The sequence below is a fragment of the Pecten maximus genome, chromosome 2 (genome assembly GCF_902652985.1).
Source record: "Pecten maximus chromosome 2, xPecMax1.1, whole genome shotgun sequence".
In the NCBI taxonomy this organism is placed as follows: Eukaryota; Metazoa; Mollusca; class Bivalvia; order Pectinida; family Pectinidae; genus Pecten; species Pecten maximus.
Genome location: NC_047016.1, coordinates 52,773,072 through 52,793,400, shown reverse-complemented (window position 1 = coordinate 52,793,400; position 20,329 = coordinate 52,773,072). Strand labels below are relative to the sequence as shown.

General features: G+C 38.7%; 1 protein-coding gene across 1 annotated transcript; it reads right to left on the bottom strand.

Moving 5' to 3' along the window:
• Window positions 1-327: 327 nt before the first annotated feature.
• LOC117322468 (uncharacterized protein C7orf31-like) lies at window positions 328-15,134 on the bottom strand. The gene is given in 10 exon segments (XM_033877400.1): window positions 328-5,401; window positions 5,854-5,943; window positions 5,945-6,164; window positions 6,500-6,627; window positions 7,060-7,320; window positions 8,532-8,620; window positions 8,831-9,021; window positions 9,421-9,450; window positions 12,986-13,057; window positions 14,930-15,134. Coding segments are annotated over 10 exon segments (2,475 nt in total). The 5' UTR covers window positions 15,055-15,134; the 3' UTR covers window positions 328-4,132.
• Window positions 15,135-20,329: the final 5,195 nt, after the last annotated feature.

The following is a 20,329-nucleotide window of genomic DNA, read 5'->3' as shown; positions in this document are numbered from 1 at the left end:
ATTATTGTTGTTTGAATGGAAAAGGGACGATTATTTTAGTCAAATCGTAGGAATAGCTTATCATAGTCTTTGACATCGTAATGTTATGGTATTACACTTAAGATGGCGCCATGTAATGTTTAAATCATCATCACAAATAATGATGGAGTAGCATTTCTTACATCATTGATATTTAGATCAAATCGATCATTTCTAATATTTCATGGGTAAAGATGTAATAATTCTAAGATGTCCATTTTAATCTGCTTATGTCCGGAGGATATAGATGGCGGTTTTAATCTCCGGATAATACTTCCAAGAGTCCAAATAAAAAGTAAACAACAAAAATTTCTTGAGCAAAGTTTATTGCATAAAGGAATGTGCAACTCAATCACAAGGTAATATATTAGATACAGTATCACAACCAACACATAATACTGAAACAGCCTGCAGTCTATAACTCACTGGCTATTGAATCTCGGTCTGCATAGAAAATGGTTATCAGGGTTTGTGTTCTTGTCTCTAAAGAAAACAGAATCACGTACACATCCAATTATAAGATATTAAAAAGTCTTGTATTTGATTTCCTTCATTCTGGTGATGTAGAACTGTGGAAATATAGAATTAAAATACATACAATGTATTAAGCTTTCAAACATTTCACGATTTAAAGCATAAGTTTTTAGCTTTACCTTGATCTTAATTCTTTTCTCATTTTTTTTTACAAGAAAGTTCTTATTTATGAAAACTCGAAAAATCCTTATGTTAACAGACTGGTCTTTATGGATGATAGATTTTTCTCTGAAAAAAATCATTCTGAACCAAAAATCATTAAAGGGAGATAACTCTGCCATTTATGATAATTTGTAAGGTAACACATAGTCATACAGCTTAGTAAAGGTTAAATTATTAAAGTAGTTTCAGCAGCTCAAACATTTTATAGTTAATGATAATCACAGATATATCTAATGTTATAAACAGGCATGGATTACAAAACCTCTTAATCTGAACGAACTCGAGTAGGTCTCTCTATACCCACTGAGGTTTGACTGGACAGTGAAATTGACCTATCTGTATCACTGGTCAGTGCGGTCAATCTGACAATGTAGCACATGATATTTATACTGAGGGTCATTCACAAGAACCTCTAAACCTTGTAAAGATAAAACAACACTGACAATGTTTATGTGATCATATTGAAATCCATTTTGTGTCAAATTCTCTCAGAAGTGTGCCGATTTAATTAGATAACAATTAACAGTAGCCAACTATAAAAATATACATATTAAACAATTAATATAGACCAACTATAAATATGATAAATTCCTCACAAACTTCCTACCTCCAGACAAATCCATAAACTTGTGCTGGGTATAACGGCAATATCACAGATATATCTAATATCACAGATATGTTATTTCATCCACAGTTTAACATCGTAGCAATCTAATTCGATGTAATTATCTCTTTCCATACATGTTGTACATTGTTGGGTTATCAAATGGTTTGATTTTGTAAAAAAAAATATTTTCTTTAAACACAAATATACAACTGATGGGAACCAATGTTCTATCGAGATTCACTTCTGTAAAATGTCTATCAGATCTAGAATAAGATTGCCTATTACAGATTCAGTTCTCCATCAAATTCCTTGCAGCTCGACCTTTGAACCTGAATATTTGAATAAGACCTGTTACTGAAGGTCAATGCATTAAAACAATTATCTGTGGACATTCAGAGTGATATTTTTTAAATTTACAATATATATGTAGGAGTTTACTTGGTGAGAAAAGCATTCAAACACTATAATGATAAACAGGAGTGATGAAACGCCACGGTATAATACTGATACTGGTATATATATAATGAGCACAGTTCGGTGATCAACTGGACACAAGGAAACAAACATTACCAGGAATATGATCATAAAACAAACATTTATGTGACCATGATTCCTGAATATAAATTCATCAAGATCATTTCAATAGAAATAATTTATCTATTCAAGCATTACCATGACCAAGATTCATCAATGCAAACATCATAATGACCAAGATCTATCTACATAACATGATGATCGATAAAGACTGGTCCATAAGCAAAGCATCAACATGACTATGATTGACCAAAGCTCTTTAATGAACATGATCATGCATCATAATAAATATCTATAATATTTAACAAGATTTCTTTTTAATACATGTATATGGTATACCAAATATATGTGTTCTTATAAATAAAACAAACAAACTCAAGAAATGTATTTGAATCGTATAAAAAATAAGAGGACAACAACAAAGACTGGACAATAGATTAAAATCAAACCAGTGTTGTCACTCTGACCAGAACAAGACCAAGTATCACAAATAAATCTAGAAAAATAAAGTTAAAAAAAAGTATTTTGAAAAAGCAGCATCTAGTTTGAACTGAAATGATTTTGAGACAAATCCTTATATTAGGTACACCTTCTCCCTAACTGAATCCTCGTCTGTAAAAATGATAATGTAATAATTTTGGTATAATTTTGATTATATCTATAAAATCAGTTTTGATTTTGTTTTCTTTTTATTATTTGAAAATTTGATAAACTTGGATAATACTAGATAAATCAACAGATCAGTAACATGTGACGGTTGTGTTTTTGTACTTGTGACAGAAGAATAAATTTGCAGATCAGCCAAGTGTAAATATGTTGTGTCTATACGTGTAGCAGAATGATCTGACTAGGCCATTTATAAATCCTCCAGTTCAACATGTACAGCTGGTACCAATACATTATGTATTAATTAAAACAGTTTATGTTTTCTCTCAAATATTTAAAATCATAACATTTTACTGTTAAAATCTGCCATTTATCATCTAGACAGAAATGTACATTTTATTTAAAATTGAATTAGACTAAGAAAGCGGCTGATATATGAAATTGGAATAAATATATCTAAGCTACTGGTATTATAACATTTCAACTAGGAATTAGCACCTTTCATTAAACCAACATGACTAAGTGTATTTTAAATGCAAGTCATTTAATCAAAGGGTTAGTATTTTCATGTCCCCTCTAAAATAGCAGAGACAAATAGTTTCCTGTATCAGACGGTTGTAGTTATTTGGTGTAGTAATTAGTTAAATACAGTCCAAGCTACCCTGAAGGGTCACCTCTATATAACAGAAACCTGTCTATATAGACCACCTGTTCACATAAATCCTAGTACAGAACCTCTATGTAAAGTCGACCTGGCTATAAGGACCACTATCTTCTGCCCCTGTAAGTGGCCTAAATTTGTAGACAGGTTTTTCGATATAATTCTTTTTTTTGTCATTGATGCACATTGATACATATAGACTTATCTGGCCAAATAAAATGCTATTCTTCAAACATTAGGATTGAGGTCATGGTAATTAACAACAGTTAAATACTGAAATACTAGGGCAAGAAAAAAATACTGATGAATTTCAATAAGTAATCTATAATTATAAAATGACATTGAAGTTAACATTATACTTACTGAATTTCCATCACTATTCAGATATTTCATTTTATATCTTTATAACAGGAAAAGTTTCATTTACTGAACCAAAGTTCGATCAAAGAGCAATAATTGTACAAAAGAAAAAGTATAATTGGATCAATATTTTTGTGACACTGATGTACACATATTTTTACAATATATATTACAATGATTATATATATGTATATATCAACAAATCACATCTATACAAAGAAATACAGAAATAACATACCAGTTCATTCATTTAACAAATTGACAGATCAAATCATGACCGGTCATCTTGTTAATAACGGTATCGCTGGACCACAACACAGGTCATTTTATTCATCTCTTCAACAAGTCAAAGAAGTGTCCATTTTGTTGTTTAGAGTTTCACTTAAATTCAGATGTCAAGTAATGCAAGATAGTTAGATCATTACCAAGTTTGTTTGTTGTTTTTTTAGATGATACAAAAACTGAATATAAGTCTACTATTGTGTATACTCCTGACCCTTCTCAACCTTTGTTTGAAAAGTCTTAAACTTAAATGTCGGCATATTATAAGCTGTAATTCATACCAAAGTATCCTTTGTAAGTAATGACACAAGCAGATGATATGGAAGGTCAATAATTATCTACTCTATGAATTTAAGTCAACTGACTGTTCAACCATGTAGGTTCTGGGCATTCATACCAAAAAATGTATGCTTTTTCCCACTGATTATATTTTCTCGTAGATCTGGATTACTCTCAGAGAAACAGCTGTGGAACTTCTTTCGAACAGAAGACTTGCTGAAACGATCCTGCATTTTAACAAGGTCGGTCTGGGGTCTTGGCGAGCCGAAACCTGGCTCCCACATGAACCGTGGGTCTTGTTTATATGTGAGGTCGTGGTAATTTGGAAACTGGTTCTGGTAGGCTGTGCTGAACTGCATGGAATGTCGTAAATTTGTCGGGGCGATGTTTGACGACAAACTCCTGTATTCATCATGGTATTCTGTATCTAACGAAGTTGCTGCACGACGTCTTGGTTGACGGACAGACATTGTGGGTGTTTCTTTCTTTTCCAGCTGTCTTTCCATCTCTCTTTCCTCGGCCAACGCTTTCATCTGAAGCTCAAAGATGGAGGGTTCCTGTTGTGGAGGTACCTCCTGTTCGTTAAATGGATTGTACAGTGCCTGGGTACTGGTATATTGTGTGGTACAGATATTCCCCGGGGGAATGTTTTCTTTCTCAGCTCCTCTCTGCATTCTTGATGGAGCACTGATAATACGCACGTTTCCATTCTCGTCACCGCTCGCCACAGTGACGCTGTCTGAAAATGACACACTTTTCTGTGGCTTTAGTCCAGAAATCAGACGAACATTGGCTAAGTTTTGATTTTCAGTGGACATAACATTCAGTGGTTCCTGGCGAGCAAACTTGGGAAGCTGGTTCTCCTGTAAAAACTTGTGAGTGTTGTAGCTGTTACCAGTTACACTTTCCTTGAGAATCATCTCCTTCTCCAGGACAGGAACTCGCGCGGTATCCTCTGTCGGCTGTAGCATCATCTTCTGTGCTTCCTTGACATGATGTAATGGGGTCAATACCTCGTAGGCATCACGCATATCTCCAGCTAGGTTAGGCATGCTGGAGTTCAAGGTTCGACTATACCTCAGAGCATCTTTCATATCCCTGTTTAACTTGGTTGGTAAATTCAAAGCATCCACGTGAGAATGCATCGTATTCATGATTTCCGGTGGACTTCGCTCCTGCCCACTCAGGCTGTTACTGAGACGTTCTGGGTGGTAACTGGTACGATACATTCCAGCTCGTTCCTCATTGTACTTTCCCTCGTGGCTGTAGAAAGTACTCGGCATTTCTTTGTCTGTTAAGTGCTGGTACTTACAATTGAGGGCCGTCAGCTCATGTCCGGGCGTCTGGGCCTCCAAAACCTGCAACAGATAAAATTCTAGGTAATGCCCGTTTATAGGTAGAGCAGTTAATTTAGCTCCATTCAACTTCAAAGCAGTTGAATTTGATTGATGACCACTTTGAAGTGGTTAAATTTTGTCAACAATGCAGCTACCTTGAAGCAGTTGAATTTGATTGATGACCACACTACAAATAAATATGGTAGTTATTGATAAGTAATTTGTATGTGTGTTTAGTTTAGCATTAGTTTCGGGCACACTTTGTACTGACATCTGTATCAATGAATGAGACAAAATGTGGCGAAAAATTCTGTTCCAGTGACTTAATTTGGTGAACCAAATTGAACACATAAAATGGGTTATTACTTTAATTTGAACACTATTTTGACACTCAGTCAAATATTTTTTCTTGTGGAAAAAAGGTAGGGGCGCCCTTATTAGGTCAAATACGGTAAATTTTATTGACGACCTACCTTGAAGCGGTTTTGTGCCTCCATCTCCTGGATATCTTTGTCCTTTCTGACCTTGGTGGTGGTGAGATAATCCTCCTCTGTCCTCTCAGGGTACGCCTACAGTCGGGACGTAAGGAATGTCATCCGGGAATTCTCCATCAGTTGTCTCATTCAGTTTGTCAATATTCACCTGTGGGTGTGCCTCGTCGTTGAGTTCCTTCCAGCGTAGGGTCTTGTGTTGCTTTGAGGCAGCTTTACTGGTGTTGGGTAGATTCACATACTCCTTACCATTCCACAGACGGTCCTCTTCCTTCTCATGATGGGTCATCATCCTGTCAATCATATATACATTTAAACAGAGGACTTTGAGAAATATTCCCTTATTTATGAAACAGTAGCTAAACACAAAATTTGACAAAATTCAGAACATGTTGGTAAAAAATTAAATTCAGATTTCCAATTTGTACCACACAGCATTGATTAGCTCGAGTTTCCACTGGCTCCGACACCATGTCTGGTGTAGGGAACTCGGGCTAAGCATGGATTTTTATCCTAAAATAAACTTCCTGCAAGATATCCGTTCTTACTTATAATGATATGCATGACTAACTCTATAGAACCTGTGTGGCTATAATGGTAGGACTACATTCCCTGTAGTTTTACTTACCTTACATAACCGGTATTCTGGTCCCCACATTTGTCAGGTTTCTGGTTTGGAGGTTTCGGGATCAACATCTTTGAAATGCGCCCTTCGATAGGTCGTGGAGGGTCAATCGTGTTTATTGATCTCGGGTACTGCAAATATAGCAACACCTGGATTAACATTTTTAACTGAAAAAGTGCTTTTAAATTAATATAATATCATTCTGAATCACATTGGTGATACAAAGAAGCAAATTAAGTAAATGACATGTATGACAAATTGGCACAATTTTCAATTTTTCCTTCATCAGGCCATACAAGCATTTAACAAACTTTCCATATTTAGTTCATTTCAAATTTATTCACTGTACTGTCATCACAAATGTCACATCATAGCTGATGGTAGCTTTAATTGACTATTTAAATATGAAATTTGAATATCAATGTTAGAGTAATGACAATGAAAAATTTGGCCCTAAATTATTCAAATTGTCGACGGGCCATATAGAACAACAATACTCAGTGGAAAATATGTGGCCAAGGTCCCTCGACCCCTTGTGGAAATCTTTCATCTTAAATACTGACCAGTGTATCGTCCTCCAGACCAGTAGCTTCATACTTGGCATACTTGTCGTCAATATTGTCGAGCTTGAGAGGGTTCGCAGGCCCGAGGCCAGTGTGGTTGAGGTCGTATGTTGTGTGCCACTGGTTACGCTCGATGTTGCGTAAAGCATTAGCTGTACGGTCGGAAACTTTCATATCTGTCCAGCGGTTCTGGAGATTTGGTGCAACCGTCTTGGGAGGAATCGGGTAAAACTGTTGTCTTCCCCCATGTGTCTTTACAAGCTGCAACACAAAAAAATAACTCTTTACTTAAATACTCCTTAGTTCTATTCAGCTAACATTTGATTTTGTTAGCTTCCTCAAAAATATTTATCCCGGGGCACCATTCTACATTGCTAATAAAGTGTCCACTGTCTTGGTGAAGATAACCCCACTATTCTTTCATTAATAGTTAACATTTAGTGATAATGTTGTGTAAAAGATGATGAACATTAGACAACTAGTAATATATTCAAAGTAATTTTAATTTAATTCCATAATATAAAGATTTCAATAACATTCATGAAAGTGGGGCCTTTAAGGCTGGATTTGGATGGGTGGAGAATGTGGTGGGAAATATGCTAGGGCGTTGTGGGGCAGAATATGTCCAGGGCTGGTGTTGGGATGTTGAGGGTCAGAATATGTCCAGGGCAGGTGTTGGGATGTTGAGACAGAGAATATGTCCAGGGCAGGTGTTGGGATGTTGAGGGACAGAATATGTCCAGGGCAGGTGTTGGGATGTTGAGGGGCAGAATATGTCCAGGGCAGGTGTTGGGATGTTGAGGGTCAGAATATGTCCAGGGCAGATGTTGGGATGTTGAGGGGCAGAATATGTCCAGGGCAGGTGTTGGGATGTTGAGGGGCAGAATATGTCCAGGGCAGGTGTTGGGATGTTGAGGGGCAGAATATGTCCAGGGCAGGTGTTGGGATGTTGAGGGGCAGAATATGTCCAGGGCAGGTGTTGGGATGTTGAGGGTCAGAATATGTCCAGGGCAGGTGTTGGGATGTTGAGACAGAGAATATGTCCAGGGCTGGTGTTGGGATGTTGAGAGGGGGAATATGTCCAGGGCAGATGTTGGGATGTTGAGACAGAGAATATGTCCAGGGCTGGTGTTGGGATGTTGAGAGGAAGAATATGTCCAGGGCAGATGTTGGGATGTTGAGACAGAGAATATGTCCAGGGTAGGTGTATGGATGTTGAGACAGAGAATATGTCCAGGGCAGGTGTTGGGATGTTGAGAGGGAGAATATGTCCAGGGCAGGTGTTGGGATGTTGAGGGGCAGAATATGTCCAGGGCAGGTGTTGGGATGTTGAGACAGACAATATGTCCAGGCAGGTGTTGGGATTTGAGACAGACAATATATCCAGGGCTGGTGTTTGGAACTTTGCAGGGAGGTTGTGGGGCAGAAGATGTGTTGAGTACATGATAAGGAGAGTAATTACGTTGATATACCTGATTAAATCCATGTTCTCCTGACCATTCCAGTGCCCTCTTCTCCGACTCCTTCGGAATTGTTTCAACCTCCTGTCTGTGTCCGTGTCCTATAAATAATAAAAAATGATTTATAAAATTCAGGCCATAACCTTCCACAAGAACTTGTCTATAATGACCATCGCAATTATGGTAAAAATTACTGTCCTACCAAAGCCATTGGCATAATGAAAACACTTTGCAGGTCAATATAGTATCAAAATATCTAAATAAAAATACGGGCTCCAATTAACTGGGATGAGAACAACGTCACTTTTAACCTTTTGATTTGTGGAGAATTGTGACATCATGTGCTGTCGCTGGCATCTCTGCATTGATTGGTTGGACTCTCCTGGCTGCCACTCCCCTTTTTGGGTCCTCCGGTGAATCAAACTTTGGGAAGAGTGAGTATCTAGGCATGTGTGAACTGTATGGGTGTTCCGCGGGGAAATCTTTGTTGATGAGAATTTCTCTGTTTAAAAAAAAACCAAAACACACAATGTTACATGTTATGTAGCAATAATTTCAACTAGAAAGGAAGAAATATGTTTGTAGTTATAAAAAAGTACTAAAATATAATGATAAAAAACGACTTAATGGTCATTGCCTGGGTGAGCTTTCACTGATTTCTAACTGCTTTTGAGAAGAGTTTGAGAAGTAGGAGAAATAATTGGTTAATGTGAATTATAATTTGAAGGCCACCGAAGAATTAATGATACTTAAGAAACACAACCATTTATGAAACTCTGGAAATGTGAAATAAGTTAGTTTATAGTCTTGACAACTTATTGAAAAAAATCAAATCTGTACATAAATGTTTTCTTTTGAAAATCGTTTTTACTACAGTTTAGGGAAACATTGAAATACATACCCCATTGGAGCCTCTTGTGGTTTTGAAAGTCTGAAAATAGCACAGCAAAATTTAGATTATGGTAACCTGAATAAGTACATAGTCAGTAGTTGTGTAAATGATTAACAAAGGTCATTACAATACATCATTAACAAAGGTCATTACAATACATCATTAACAAAAGTCATTACAATACATCATTAACAAAGGTCATTACAATACATCATTAACAAAGGTCATTACAATACATCATTAACAAAGGCCATTACAATACATCATTGACAAAGGCCATTACAATACATCATTAACAAAGGCCATTACAATACATCATTAACAAAGGTCATCACAATACATCATTAACAAAGGCCAATTCATTACATCATTAACAAAGGTCATCACAATACATCATTAACAAAGGTCATTACAATACATCATTAACAAAGGTCATCACAATACATCATTAACAAAGGCCATCACAATACATCATTAACAAAGGCCATTACAATACATCATTAACAAAGGCCATTACAATACATCATTAACAAAGGCCATATTACAATACATATGTCATTTTATAAGGCAGGCAAAATTTCAGAGATGCTGACTAAAACTTTCTAGATGTACAGTTTTTAAAACAGACCTCTATCTATTTTACACATTAGAAATCAGAATGTTCCATTGTAATTTCTACAATGAAGATTGTAATAACATATTATAGTAGGAAGAAAGATTTATTATTTGAATGTATTATACATATCATAGGTATGGTTATGTCTCACCCGGGAACCCCGGTAGCTATGGCTATGTCTCGCCCCGGGAGGTATGGCTATGTCTCACCCCAGGAGGTATGGCTATGTCTCACCCCGGGATGTATAGCTATGTCTCACCCCGGGAGTTATGGCTATGTCTCGCCCCAGGAGGTATGGCTTTGTCTCACCCAGGGAGTTATGGCTATGTCTCACCCCGGGAGTTATGGCTATGTCTCGCCCCAGGAGGTATGGCTTTGTCTCACCCTGAGAGTTATGGCTATGTCTCGCCCCGGGAGTTATGGCTATGTCTCGCCCCGGGAGTTATGGCTATGTCTCACCCCGGGAGGTATGGCTATGTCTCACCCCGGGAGGTATGGCTATGTCTCACCCCGGGAGTTATGGCTATGTCTCACCCCGGGAGTTATGGCTATGTCTCACCCCGGTAGCTATGGCTATGTCTCGCCCCGGGAGGTATGGCTATGTCTCACCCCAGGAGGTATGGCTATGTCTCACCCCGGGATGTATAGCTATGTCTCACCCCGGGAGTTATGGCTATGTCTCGCCCCAGGAGGTATGGCTTTGTCTCACCCAGGGAGTTATGGCTATGTCTCACCCCGGGAGTTATGGCTATGTCTCGCCCCAGGAGGTATGGCTTTGTCTCACCCTGAGAGTTATGGCTATGTCTCGCCCCGGGAGTTATGGCTATGTCTCGCCCCGGGAGTTATGGCTATGTCTCACCCCGGGAGGTATGGCTATGTCTCACCCCGGGAGGTATGGCTATGTCTCACCCCGGGAGTTATGGCTATGTCTCACCCCGGGAGTTATGGCTATGTCTCACCCCGGGAGTTATGGCTATGTCTCACCCCGAGAGGTATGGCTATGTCTCACCCCGGGAGTTATGGCTATGTCTCACCCCGGTAGTTATGGCTATGTCTCACCCCGGGAGTTATGGCTATGTCTCACCCCGAGAGGTATGGCTATGTCTCACCCTGGGAGGTATGGCTATGTCTCACCCCGGGAGGTATGGCTATGTCTCACCCCGGGAGGTATGGCTATGTCTCACCCCGGTAGTTATGGCTATGTCTCACCCCGGGAGGTATGGCTATGTCTCACCCCGGGAGGTATAGCTATGTCTCACCCCGGGAGTTATGGCTATGTCTCACCCCGAGAGGTATGGCTATGTCTCACCCCGGGAGGTATGGCTATGTCTCACCCCGAGAGGTATGGCTATGTTTCACCCCGGGAGGTATAGCTATGTCTCACCCCGGGAGTTATGGCTATGTCTCACCCCGGGAGGTATGGCTATGTCTCACCCCGGGAGGTATGGCTATGTCTCACCCCGGGAGGTATGGCTATGTCTCACCCCGGGAGGTATGGCTATGTCTCACCCCGGGAGGTATGGCTATGTCTCACTCCGAGAGTTATGGCTATGTCTCACCCCAGGAGGTATGGCTATGTCTCACACCGGGAGTTATGGCTATGTCTCACCCCGGGAGGTATGGCTATGTCTCACCCCGGGAGGTATGGCTATGTCTCACCCCGGGAGGTATGGCTATGTCTCACCCCGGGAGTTATGGCTATGTCTCACCCCGGGAGGTATGGCTATGTCTCACCCCAGGAGTTGATGGCTATGTCTCACCCAAGGAGGTATGGCTATGTCTCACCCCGGGAGGTATGGCTATGTCTCACCCCGGGTGTTATGGCTATGTCTCACCCCAGGAGGTATGGCTATGTCTCACCCCGGGAGGTATGGCTATGTCTCACCCCGGGAGTTTATGGCTATGTCTCACCCCAGGAGGTATGGCTATGTCTCACCCCGGGAGTTATGGCTATGTCTCGCCCCGGGAGTTATGGCTATGTCTCACCCCGGGAGTTATGGCTATGTCTCACCCCGGTAGTTATGGCTATGTCTCACCCCGGGAGGTATGGCTATGTCTCACCCCGGGAGGTATGGCTATGTCTCACCCCGGGAGTTTATGGCTATGTCTCATCCCGGGAGGTATAGCTATGTCTCACCCCGGGAGGTATGGCTATGTCTCATCCCGGGAGGTATAGCTATGTCTCACCCCGGGAGTTTATGGCTATGTCTCGACCCAGGAGTTATGGCTATGTCTCACCCCGGGAGTTATGGCTATGTCTCACCCCGGGAGGTATGGCTATGTCTCACCCCGGGAGGTATGGCTATGTCTCACCCCGGGTGTTATGGCTATGTCTCACCCCGGGAGGTATGGCTATGTCTCACCCCAGGAGTTATGGCTATGTCTCGCCCCGGGAGTTATGGCTATGTCTCACCCCGGGAGGTATGGCTATGTCTCACCCCGGGAGGTATGGCTATGTCTCACCCCGGGAGGTATGGCTATGTCTCACCCCGGGAGGTATGGCTATGTCTCACCCCGGGTGTTATGGCTATGTCTCACCCCAGGAGTTATGGCTATGTCTCACCCCGGGAGGTATGGCTATGTCTCACCCCGGGAGGTATGGCTATGTCTCACCCCGGGAGTTATGGCTATGTCTCACCCCGGGAGTTATGGCTATGTCTCACCCCGGCAGGTATGGCTATGTCTCACCCCGGCAGGTATGGCTATGTCTCACCCCGGCAGGCATGGCTATGTCTCACCCCAGGAGGTATGGCTATGTCTCACCCCGGGAGGTATGGCTATGTCTCACCCCGGGAGTTATGGCTATGTCTCACCCCGGGAGGCTATGTCTCACCCCGGTAGTTATGGCTATGTCTCACTCCGGGAGGTATGGCTATGTCTCACCCCGGGAGGTATGGCTATGTCTCACTCCGAGAGGTATGGCATGTATGTCTAGAAGGATTTTAGTTTCATACTTACAAAGCATCATTGCTCCTGACATTGCTGAGTTTGAGTTTGGTGAGGGTGTAGAACTGATCAATTGGGTCTCCCCTGGAAAGGTAAATTATCCAATTAATATATATATATATATCATTTGTGTTGCTAAGTTATATATCTATTTATTAGCACAATGTATCATATACACTCTGTGTTGGTGATCCGAAGATATAGATTTGAATTTCCTATCATAGTTGTACCGAGAGAAATATATATAATATATGTACAATTCGTATCCATGTATGTAAATACATTGCGTTCCAGGTATACATATCATCTTATAGACGACTTCCACAATGATCATGTCAAGGTATCGGGCCGACCATCACTGTGCCATTGAATCGTTCTTTTTAAGAACGCCGACGTTGCACAGTGGTATAAGCTGCGGGTATTTCTGGCTAGGCGATTGGGTGTCGTAGATCGTGAGTTGAAGGCCCGGTCAGGGCTATGTCATTCCTTCGTCACTTGTGTTGCTAAGTTATATATATAGATATACAGGTATCACAGGTATAATATACAGGTATCACAGGTATAGTATACAGGTATAGTATACAGGTATCACAGGTATAATATACAGGTAACACAGGTATAGTATACAGATATAATATACAGGTATCACAGGTATAGTATACAGGTATCACAGGTATAGTATACAGGTATAGTATACAGGTATCACAGGTATAGTATACAGGTATAGTATACAGGTATCACAGGTATAGTATACAGGTATAGTATACAGGTATAGTATACAGGTACAGTATACAGATATAGTATACAGGTATAGTACACAGGTATAGTATATAGGTATAGTACACAGGTATAGTATACAGGTATAGTATACAGGTATAGTATACAGGTATCACAGGTATAGTATACAGGTATAGTATACAGGTATAGTACACAGGTAACACAGGTATAGTATACAGGTATAGTATACAGGTATAGTATACAGGTACAGTATACAGGTAACACAGGTATAGTATACAGGTATAGTACAGGTACAGGTATAGTATACAGGTATAGTATACAGGTACAGTATACAGGTATAGTATACAGGTATACAGGTATAGTATACAGGTATAGTATACAGGTATAGTATACAGGTATAGCATACAGGTATAGTATACAGGTATAGTATACAGGTATAGTATACAGGTACAGTATACAGGTATAGTATACAGGTACCACAGGTATAGTATACAGGTATAGTATACAGGTATCACAGGTATAGTATACAGGTATAGTATACAGGTATAGTATACAGGTATAGTATATAGGTATAGTATACAGGTACAGTATACAGGTATAGTATACAGGTACAGTATATAGGTACCACATGTATAGTATACAGGTATAGTATACAGTTTTAGTATACAGGTATATTATACAGGTATAGTATATAGGTATAGTATACAGGTATAGTATATAGGTATATTATACAGGTATAGTATATAGGTATATTATACAGGTATAGTATATGGGTATATTATACAGGTATAGTATATAGGTATATTATACAGGTATAGTATATAGGTATATGATACAGGTATTGTATATATGTATATTATACAGCTATAGTATATAGGTATATTATACAGGTATAGTATATAGGTATATTATACAGATATATTATACGGGTAAAGTATACAGGTATATTATACGGGTAAAGTATACAGGTACCACAGGTATAGTATACATGTACCATAGGTGTAGTATACAGGTGTCACATGTACAACTATTAGAGTGTTGACATGTATGATGTTTCAGTTATACGGGTATAATTTATAATGAGAGAGGTACAGATCATTAAAAAAGACACCCAAGTATTTTTGTAAACAACCGTTCATGATACACGTCTAGTTTTGTCTATTTAATTGTTTAAAGCGATGAATTAAATACCCAAACAATGGAAGTCGTAATACTTACTTGTATTGCCAGGTAGGGGGGCCCGGGATATATACATTGACGTCCTCCTTTAGTTTGCCCGACCCCCATTCCTTTGGCACTACGGGGTTGTGTTCGACATTTGGGAAGAGTTGGATGGAGGTCATGTTTCCAACATCAGAGAACCTCACCCACAATAGTCCAGGGCACCGTTACACACCGTATCTCCGCTTTAGTCTCGGCGTTGCTAAGGCCCTATTTGTATGCTAATATTACGTCTGGTATTTGGAACCCTTCAGGTGTTATGCTACTACTTAAGGTAATTATCGATCGGGTAGCTTCCGAATGCTAACCCGTACCTGAATAACTGTATCGTCTGACTGGGTGCGAAGTCGCGCGCCACTGATCGCAAAGGGGAATAACCCGAGCATTGTTAGTCTGAATTCCTTCAAATAAACACACCCGAAGCGATATACGCCCTGCAGTAATTCATCCTCATGTTTGAAATAGAAACATATCATAATAATGTATAAATTGGCATATTAAAATAGCCCGATAATTGTCTTAGTAAATAGATTAAGTTAATATCAACTATTTTTGATAGAAACTACAAGCATACGATGCTTTATTACAAGCGTCCGTGGGATTTAGCGGCTTTTAAATTATAAATGGTACAACTCGACACGGCCGCGGCAGTGTATGTAATATATACGACGTTTTAGCTGGAATAAAAGGTAACAAGTCCTCAATTTACTAAGAGAAGATAGTTCCAGGTACAATTTAGAGTGTTTTATAGGCGCTGTCGATTTTGACTTGAATTTAGTCGCGGATTTAAAAACCTCTTTCGCTCGGCTGATTTTTTTAATTGTTTTATTTTAAGAGGATATGTGTGCGATTAACCAGCTGTATAAATGTTACTCTTTTCTTGTTGACCTTATTAATGGGTTAGATTTATAACACAGACGTTATGTGGAACTACCTGTCCGGGGTAAAAAGTCTTTAATACTTCAATTTGAGATCAACTTTGTATGTTAAAAAAGAAAAAGAAAAAAATCAAGTTGAGACTCCGAAACGTCAAAAAACATGGAAATCGACCATTTTATTCCGAAAAATAGTGTAATGTTATATAATATATTTTCGCGTTAGATAATTCGAGTTAGAATTAATTGTTTGGTGGTTTTACAGATTACACGGAGTTTCTTTTAAGACGCTGAAATAATCCTTGTTGGATAGAGGAGAGGTCCATTTTTACTGCATATATTTAGTAAACCTGTATAAGGACCACTCCCCATCCCCCCTCTGTTGATCCATTATCGGGTATTACATAATCCGAAGGTTTCTGACGTTTTGTCGGCCTTTTAAAATCTTACTAACATTAGTCGGCCCACACAGGTATACCCCCGGTAGTATACAGGTGGATCTCTAGGTACTCAAGTTTTCTCCCTCAACTGAAACCTCTCGCGCGAAGTATCTTATAATCTAACTTCATTTGCAAGCTATGAATTTTTACAATATATCCTAATATATCGTATCAAAAAGACGAAATTTATCTTCTTGTACATTTCAATGTGAAATTAAACAAAAATCAAATGAACAAATTACCTTCTTGTATTAATGTATGAATTAGTTGGATTATCGATACAGGACATGCTAAGACATACTTGTCCGTAAATGATTTACTATTAGTAGTTATAAACATATTTCACCATAAAAACCAGTTTTACACAAATCATATTTTATACACACATATATATATATACATATGTAATACACTACAGTACTGAACATTAACACTGTACAGTTGCTCGTCCTACATGTATAATAGGATAGTAAACAACTGGCAATATTCTGTATAATATGTACTTTTAACATGCGTTATTTGACATGTACACATTTTAATCGGTAAGCATATTTCATTTGTTTATGACAAAGATAGATGAAAACATGAAGGTTTTTGATTGTTGGAGTTATCTCCCCTACGGCATAAAATGACCACAACCGTAATGTAAAGGAACCCATGAATGGAGGCTGATTGGTGTCATTTTCGTTTTTACGCTTTTCTAAGGTTGAAAACGCGAAGAAAGCGAAAATCTAATGTGCAATTTTAGCTTTTTGCTGACATTGAACTTAATATAAATGAACGTAACCGCACATGGTCCAGGATTGTAACACACGCAGACAGAATAGGAACTTACCGGACGCAATCTTCTCGACAGATGACACCTTTAACTGGACACCAAGATGAACAAATCAACTAAAACACACCCACCAGTAACTAGACATTTTATAGAATATGCTGTATTATCGTTAAAAATGAAATTGAAGCTATTGTACCGCCGTACTCCCGACATTAAGATGTTGGTTTTACAGCTTCCCAAACCCATTGATGCCTTTCAACTGATGAAGATGGCTGAGTGTACTCGTCAATGCTATGTATTTGTATGTATGTTTGATTGCTTGTACTTCTCAATAATGGGCCTTTGGCATAACAATCTGATTAAAATACAGATCATCATTATACACTACGTTTTAAAAAGAAATTTAACTTGGAAAAACAAACTGGGAACTTGAATCGATGGACATTGCTATTGAAAAATTTGAACACATGTTCTCGCTTTCATTTTTTACCTGTATGACGAGAGCTGCCATTTCCGAGACAGGTGAACACCGATTACAAATATATGTTAGTAAATTATTTTGGAGCGTTATATCGATGATGCATTTCCTTTAAAAAGTAACAGAAATATTAATTTAATATTTCCCATCATAGTAACACTCCTTTATTTTTTTTTTTTATTTTTTTCATCAACCTCTTTTCTCGATTTGTACATGGAAACCTGCTCAACGTCTTATTGATAAGCTATACTATAAACGTATTTATTTCAACGTTGTTATGATTAACTTTCCATTTATTGATAGTAACACCCTTGCGCCTGTATCTACAGTATTCATACGTTGCAGTTGAAACAACATTCAAGAAAATATCACCAACCACAAGGTTTAGAATATAAATTAAAATTAGACTTGTGATTACCGCTCCTCTACGATACACTGCAATACAATACTTGTTTTGCAGTGTATCGTAGAGTATCGTAGAGCATCGTAGAGGAATGGAAATTACAAGTATAATTTTAATAGAATGATGAGCATTATTTTATGTTCGCCATCAGGATCTTGTTAGGAAATATTCTATCTATTGTGCTAAATGAAGACAGGCGTTTATGATGTTCGTCTCGTCCTCATATAAATACGTTTCTCAAGATTGTGAATCGTCGTTCCGTTCTCGCTAACCCGGCCGGTCCTAACATTGACAACATGATCTATTTTTGTATTTACAAGTGATTTGTCGTCGATGTTGCAGGCATTTACATATTTTGCTATTCCTGAATATCAACTGATTTGTTTTTATTTCATCGACTCTCAGTCAGAATGACAACAATGGGTCCCAATCAGACTGCTGTTGATGTTTGTGAACCGATATATTTACTATTTGATTACAGAAACAGAAAATACACTTTCTGACGTGGTACTACAAATATCTGCTGTACCAATGACGATTATAGATACATGTTTCTTTGTAGGCGGTAATTATTTTTGTACAAGTACACACAGACTGCCAGTAGCGAGATACGACTGTCTGGTGACGGTTCACCTGCTAGCCTTCAATGAGTCGGGGACAGCAAAATAGGTTTGTCAATAATTTATCAGGGTAAATGACATCTACATAAATTATTGATTAAATTTAACGTATACCTTAGGGAATTTACCACAAATACAGATGCTGTGATAATCATAGAATCAAGTATATAGGAAATTAAATCGACGTCAAAGACAATTCGGCATACTCCGGCAGATTCCGCTACCCTACACCAAATCTTCGTTTGATGTAGGGTACCGGAATCTGCCGAGGTGTGCCGAGTTAGACAATAGTTCACAATGCTTTCAGTTACATATATGCAGCACAGCCAGGATGACTTCCCAAGTATGGTAATGTCCTAATGATGGTAATGTCCTAATGATTGTAATGTCCTAAGTATAGTAATGTCCTAACTATGGTAATGTCCTAACCATGGTAATGTCCTAAGTATCGTAATGTCCTAACTATGGTAATGTCCTAAGTATGGTAATGTCCTAAGTATCGTAATGTCCTAACTATGGTAATGTCCTAAGTATGGTAATGTCCTAAGTATGGTAATGTCCTAACTATGGTAATGTCCTAAGTATGGTAATGTCCTAACTATGGTAATGTCCTAACCATGGTAATGTCCTAAGTATAGTAATGTCCTAACTATGGTAATGTCCTAAGTATGGTAATGTCCTAAGTATAGTAATGTCCTAACTATGGTAATGTCCTAACCATGGTAATGTCCTAACCATGGTAATGTCCTAACCATGGTAATGTCCTAAGTATGGTAATGTCCTAACTATGGTAATGTCCTAAGTATGGTAATGTCCTAAGTATAGTAATGTCCTAACTATGGTAATGTCCTAACTATGGTAATGTCCTAACCATGGTAATGTCCTAACCATGGTAATGTCCTAAGTATGGTAATGTCCTAACTATGGTAATGTCCTAACCATGGTAATGTCCTAAGTATGGTAATGTCCTAACTATGGTAATGTCCTAACCATGGTAATGTCCTAAGTATGGTAATGTCCTAAGTATCGTAATGTCCTAACTATGGTAATGTCCTAACTATGGTAATGTCCTAACTATGGTAATGTCCTAACCATGGTAATGTCCTAAGTATCGTAATGTCCTAATATGGTAATGTCCTAACTATGGTAATGTCCTAACTATGGTAATGTCCTAAGTATGGTAATGTCCTAACTATGGTAATGTCCTAAGTATGGTAATGTCCTAAGTATAGTAATGTCCTAACTATGGTAATGTCCTAACTATGGTAATGTCCTAACTATCGTAATGTCCTAACTATGGTAATGTCCTAAGTATGGTAATGTCCTAAGTATGGTAATGTCCTAACTATGGTAATGTCCTAACTATGGTAATGTCCTAACCATGGTAATGTCCTAAGTATGGTAATGTCCTAACTATGGTAATGTCCTAACCATGGTAATGTCCTAAGTATGGTAATGTCCTAACTATGGTAATGTCCTAACCATGGTAATGTCCTAAGTATGGTAATGTCCTAAGTATCGTAATGTCCTAACTATGGTAATGTCCTAACCATGGTAATGTCCTAAGTATCGTAATGTCCTAACTATGGTAATGTCCTAAGTATGGTAATGTCCTAACTATGGTAATGTCCTAACCATGGTAATGTCCTAAGTATGGTAATGTCCTAAGTATGGTAATGTCCTAACTATGGTAATGTCCTAAGTATGGTAATGTCCTAATTATGGTAATGTCCTAACTATGGTAATGTCCTAACTATGGTAATGTCCTAACCATGGTAATGTCCTAAGTATGGTAATGTCCTA